The sequence below is a fragment of the Coregonus lavaretus genome, assembly GCF_964263955.1.
Source record: "Coregonus lavaretus genome assembly, chromosome: 8".
In the NCBI taxonomy this organism is placed as follows: Eukaryota; Metazoa; Chordata; class Actinopteri; order Salmoniformes; family Salmonidae; genus Coregonus; species Coregonus lavaretus.
In genome coordinates, this window is record NC_139995.1 from 61,574,317 (window position 1) to 61,580,316 (window position 6,000).

The 6,000-nt window shown below is 45.9% G+C and overlaps 1 protein-coding gene across 1 annotated transcript in view; it reads left to right on the forward strand.

Annotated features, from left to right (window-relative positions):
- Positions 1-6,000, forward strand: part of ptpdc1a (protein tyrosine phosphatase domain containing 1a) — a 138,792-nt gene that overhangs the window by 25,121 nt on the left and 107,671 nt on the right. The window contains 1 exon segment of the mRNA XM_084167146.1: positions 4,658-4,736. Within this exon segment, the coding sequence (XP_084023272.1) occupies positions 4,667-4,736 (70 nt within the window). The 5' untranslated portion in view covers positions 4,658-4,666.

Sequence of the window (6,000 nt, forward strand, 5' to 3'; positions counted from 1 at the left end):
AGCAGAGTTAAAGGGAACAGGTCTGGGTGTTGGGCAGAACCCCTAGGTCCTGGAGAACAGGAGCAGAGTTAAAGGGAACAGGTCTGGGTGTTGGGCAGAACCCCTAGGTCCTGGAGAACAGGAGCAGAGTTAAAGGGAGCAGGTCTGGGTGTTGGGCAGAACCCCTGGGTCCTGGAGAACAGGAGCAGAGTTAAAGGGAGCAGGTCTGGGTGTTGGGCAGAACCCCTGGGTCCTGGAGAACAGGAGCAGAGTTAAAGGGAGCAGGTCTGGGTGTTGGGCAGAACCCCTGGGTCCTGGAGAACAGGAGCAGAGTTAAAGGGAACAGGGGAGGAGACAGAGACGTAAACAAGCAAACACACAGGTTACATTTTACTGGGAGAACATTTGATGGATTAGTGCAGTGTTATAAATGGGATATACAGTGGGGAAAAAAGTTTTTAGTACTATATATGGAATAGGGTGCCATTTTAGGACAAATTCTCACTTTTAGCACATTTAAAACCATCAATCTCTGGAGCATTAACACAATGGCCATAAATGGAACACATTATTCCATTAGTTCACACAGTACCTGATGATGAATAGATGAGCTACATTAATACAGTGATGTGTTGATAAACATTCAGGTGATGTGACATGGGGGGTTCGACAACAGACTGCACTTAGCTTCTCCTCTGTTGTTGCTATGGTTTCCTCTGTTTGATAACTAACTACTTTACAAGAAGCGGTGTCCAGAGACTAAGGATGCCTCTTTTTCTTTACAGAAAGTAGTGTACTATATAGGGAATAGAGTGCTACAGTGGGGAAAAAAAGTATTTAGTCAGCCACCAATTGTGCAAGTTCTCCCACTTAAAAAGATGAGAGATGCCTGTAATTTTCATCATAGGTACACGTCAACTATGACAGACAAATTGAGAATTGTTTTTCCAGAAAATCTCATTGTAGGATTTTTAATGAATTTATTTGCAAATTATGGTGGAAAATAAGTATTTGGTCACCTACAAACAAGCAAGATTTCTGGCTCTCACAGACCTGTAACTTCTTCTTTAAGAGGCTCCTCTGTCCTCCACTCGTTACCTGTATTAATGGCACCTGTTTGAACTTGTTATCAGTATAAAAGACACCTGTCCACAACCTCAAACAGTCACACTCCAAACTCCACTATGGCCAAGACCAAAGAGCTGTCAAAGGACACCAGAAACAAAATTGTAGACCTGCACCAGGCTGGGAAGACTGAATCTACAATAGGTAAGCAGCTTGGTTTGAAGAAATCAACTGTGGGAGCAATTATTAGCAAATGGAAGACATACAAGACCACTGACAATCTCCCTCGATCTGGGGCTCCACGCAAGATCTCACCCCGTGGGGTCAAAATGATCACAAGAACGGTGAGCAAAAATCCCAGAACCACACGGGGGGACCTAGTGAATGACCTGCAGAGAGCTGGGACCAAAGTAACAAAGCCTACCATCAGTAACACACTACGCCGCCAGGGACTCAAATCCTGCAGTGCCAGACGTGTCCCCCTGCTTAAGCCAGTACATGTCCAGGCCCGTCTGAAGTTTGCTAGAGTGCATTTGGATGATCCAGAAGAGGATTGGGAGAATGTCATATGGTCAGATGAAACCAAAATAGAACTTTTTGGTAAAAACTCAACTCGTCGTGTTTGGAGGACAAAGAATGCTGAGTTGCATCCAAAGAACACCATACCTACTGTGAAGCATGGGGGTGGAAACATCATGCTTTGGGGCTGTTTTTCTGCAAAGGGACCAGGACGACTGATCCGTGTAAAGGAAAGAATGAATGGAGCCATGTATCGTGAGATTTTGAGTGAAAACCTCCTTCCATCAGCAAGGGCATTGAAGATTAAACGTGGCTGGGTCTTTCAGCATGACAATGATCCCAAACACACCGCCCGGGCAACGAAGGAGTGGCTTCGTAAGAAGCATTTCAAGGTCCTGGAGTGGCCTAGCCAGTCTCCAGATCTCAACCCCATAGAAAATCTTTGGAGGGAGTTGAAAGTCCGTGTTGCCCAGCGACAGCCCCAAAACATCACTGCTCTAGAGGAGATCTGCATGGAGGAATGGGCCAAATTACCAGCAACAGCGTGTGAAAACCTTGTGAAGACTTACATAAAACGTTTGACCTGTGTCATTGCCAACAAAGGTTATATAAATTCATAAAAAATCCTACAATGTGATTTTCTGGATTTTTTCTCTCATTTTGTCTGTCATAGTTGACGTGTACCTATGATGAAAATTACAGGCCTCTCTCATCTTTTTAAGTGGGAGAACTTGCACAATTGGTGGCTGACTAAATACTTTTTTTCCCCACTGTATGTACGCCCCCCCATTTCCTGTAGTCCACCATCAGCTCCTTGGTCTTGCTGACGTTAAGGGAGAGGTTGTTGCTCCGGCACCACACCGCCAGGTCACTGACCTCCTCCCTATAGGCTGACTCATCGTTGAGGGAGAGGTTGTTGCTCCGGCACCACACCGCCAGGTCACTGACCTCCTCCCTATAGGCTGACTCATCGTCGCCGGTGATCAGGCCTACCACCGTCGTGTCGTCAGTGAACTTGATAATGGTGTTGAACGATGAGCTGTAGTCAGTGAACATCATTCTCACATAGGTGTTCCTCTTATCTAGGTGGGTAAGGGCAGTGTGGAGAGCAACTGAGATTGCGTCATCTATGGATCTGTTGGGGCGGTATGCAAATTGGAGTGGGTCCAGGGTGTCTAGGATGGTGGAGTTAATGTGTGCCATAACCAGCTTCTCAAAGCACTTCATGATTCCAGACGTCAGTGCTACAGAGCGGTAATCATGGTGGTAATCCAAGCAGCATGTGTGATGAGTCAAAGTTAGTGAAAAAAGGGTCAATGCAGATTGTCCGGGTAGTTGTTAGTTAAATAGTTAACCAAACGATTTAGCAGTCTTATGGCTTGGGGGATAGAAGCTGTTCAGGGGGCTGTTGTTTCCAGACCTGGTGCTCCGGTACTGCTTGCCGTGCGGTAGCAGAGAGAACAGTCCAGGACTTGGGTGGCTGGAGTCTTTGGTACCGCTTGCCGTGCGGTAGCAGAGAGAACAGTCCAGGACTTGGGTGGCTGGAGTCTTTGGTACCGCTTGCCGTGCGGTAGCAGAGAGAACAGTCCAGGACTTGGGTGGCTGGAGTCTTTGGTACCGCTTGCCGTGCGGTAGCAGAGAGAACAGTCCAGGACTTGGGTGGCTGGAGTCTTTGACAATTTTTAGGGCCTTCCTCTGACACCGCCTGGTATAGAGGTCCTGGATGGCAGGGAGTTTAAGGTCTTTATTGGAATGGGAAACGTATGTTAACATTGCCAAAGCAAGTGAAGTAGATAGTAAACAAAAGTGAAATAAACAATAAATATTAACAGTAAACATTACTCTCAGAAGTTCCAAAATAATAAAGACATTTCAAATGTCATATTATGTATATATACAGTGTTGTAACAATATGCAAATAGTTAAAGTACAAATGGGAAAATAAATAAACATAAATATGGGTTGTATTTACGATGGTGTCCTTCACTGGTTGCCCTTTTCTTGTGGCAACAGGTCACAAAATCTTGCTGCTGTGATGGCACACTGTGGTATTTCACCCAGTAGATAAGGGAGTGATATATATACAGTGAGGGGAAAAAAGTATTTGATCCCCTGCTGATTTTGTACGTTTGCCCACTGACAAAGACATGATCAGTCTATAATTTTAATGGTAGGTTTATTTGAACAGTGAGAGACAGAATTACAACAAAAAAATCCAGAAAAATGCATGTCAAAAATGTTATAAATTGTTTAGCATTTTAATGAGGGAAATAAGTATTTGACCCCCTCTCAATCAGAAAGATTCACTAGTTCAGGATGTGCTAACAGAACAATCTGGTTTAGTAGTGACCCTCTCTCTGTATCTGACCCTCCTTCGCTCTCTCTCTCTCTCTCTCTCTCTCTCTCTCTCTCTCTCTCTCTCTCTCTCTCTCTCTCTCTCCCCCTCTCTCCCTCTCTCCCTCTCTCTCTCTCTCTCTCTCTCTCTCTCTCTCTCTCTCTCTCTCTCTCTCTCTCTCTCTCTCTCTCTCTCTTCAATTCAATAGACTTTATTGACATGGCAAGTAAAATTACTTACATTGTCAAAGTATACAAATAACAAAAATCTCTCTCTCTCTCTCTCTCTCTCCCCCCCTCTCTCCTCCCCCTCTCTCCCCTGGGCTATCCTGCTGGGTAGTAACAGCCCTTCCCCTGTCAGTTTGTTTGTTGTATTATCACCTCTTAGCCCAGCCTCACCTCTCTCTCTGTCTCAGCCTCACCTATCTCAGCCTCACCTGTCTCTCTGTCTCAGCCTCACCTGTCTCAGCCTCACCTGTCTCTCTGTCTCAGCCTCACCTGTCTCAGCCTCACCTGTCTCTCTGTCTCAGCCTCACCTGTCTCTCTCTCAGCCTCACCTGTCTCTCTGTCTCAGGCTCACCTGTCTCTCTGCCTCAGCCTCACCTGTCTCTCTGCCTCAGCCTCACCTGTCTCTCTGTCTCAGCCTCACCTGTCTCTCTGTCTCAGCCTCACCTGTCTCTCTGCCTCAGGCTCACATGTGTGTGTTTCTCTTCGTTAGTGTAACTTCCTCTGTAACACCATGTTACCTCTGTCCTTCCAGAGCGGCGCCATGGCGGCTGGTGTTAGTCTGCCCTACTCCTCCTCTGGGGACCTCAACACGGGCAAGAGCATGAACACAGGTAGGTGTTACTACTCCACAGTAGGAGTGTCTGTGTTGTGTACCTAATAACACAAATATGATGGTTTGGAACTGTTGTACATTTGTTAAACATAGATAACTAAGACAGACTTTTCCTGTTTTCTATGTAAGTAATGTGATGATATGTTTTTTTAAAATCTAAGATGGATCAGTGATGCGTGTGATAGTTTCTGATCTGCTAGTAAGTTACACCACACCAGAGGATGGTTTGGAAACGTTTTGAAACATAGATGTAGCAAGGACAGTCTTTTCTTATTTTCTATGTAAGTAATGGGAAGATACATCAGATTGATGGTTGCAACTTTTAAGTAGGCTAATACAGGGAAACAGGGATGGCTAATACAGGGAAACAGGGATGGCTAATACAGGGAAACAGGGATGGCTAATACAGGGATGGCTAATACAGGGAAACAGGGATGGCTAATACAAGGAAACAGGGATTGGCTAATACAGGGAAACAGGGATGGCTAATACAGGGAAACAGGGATGGCTAATACAGGGAAACAGGGATGGCTAATACAGGGAAACAGGGATAGCTGATACAGGGAAACAGGGATGGCTAATACAGGGAAACAGGGATGGCTAATACAGGGAAATAGGGATGGCTAATACAGGGAAACAGGGATGGCTAATACAGGGAAACAGGGATGGCTAATACAGGGAAACGGATGGCTAATACAGGGAAACAGGGATGGCTAATACAGGGAAACAGGGATGGCTGATACAGGGAAACAGGGATGGCTGATACAGGGAAACAGGGATGGCTAATACAGGGAAACAGGGATGGCTAATACAGGGAAACAGGGATGGCTAATACAGGGAAACAGGGATGGCTAATACAGGGAAACAGGGATAGCTGATACAGGGAAACAGGGATGGCTAATACAGGGAAACAGGGATGGCTAAAACAGGGAAACAGGGATGGCTAATACAGGGAAACAGGGATGGCTAATACAGGGAAACAGGGATGGCTAATACAGGGATACAGGGATGGCTAATACAGGGAAACAGGGATGGCTGATACAGGGAAACAGGGATGGCTGATACAGGGAAACAGGGATGGCTAATACAGGGAAACAGGGATGGCTAATACAGGGAAACAGGGATGGCTAATACAGGGAAACAGGGATGGCTAATACAGGGAAACAGGGATAGCTGATACAGGGAAACAGGGATGGCTAAAACAGGGAAACAGGGATGGCTAATACAGGGATACAGGGATGGCTAATACAGGGAAACAGGGA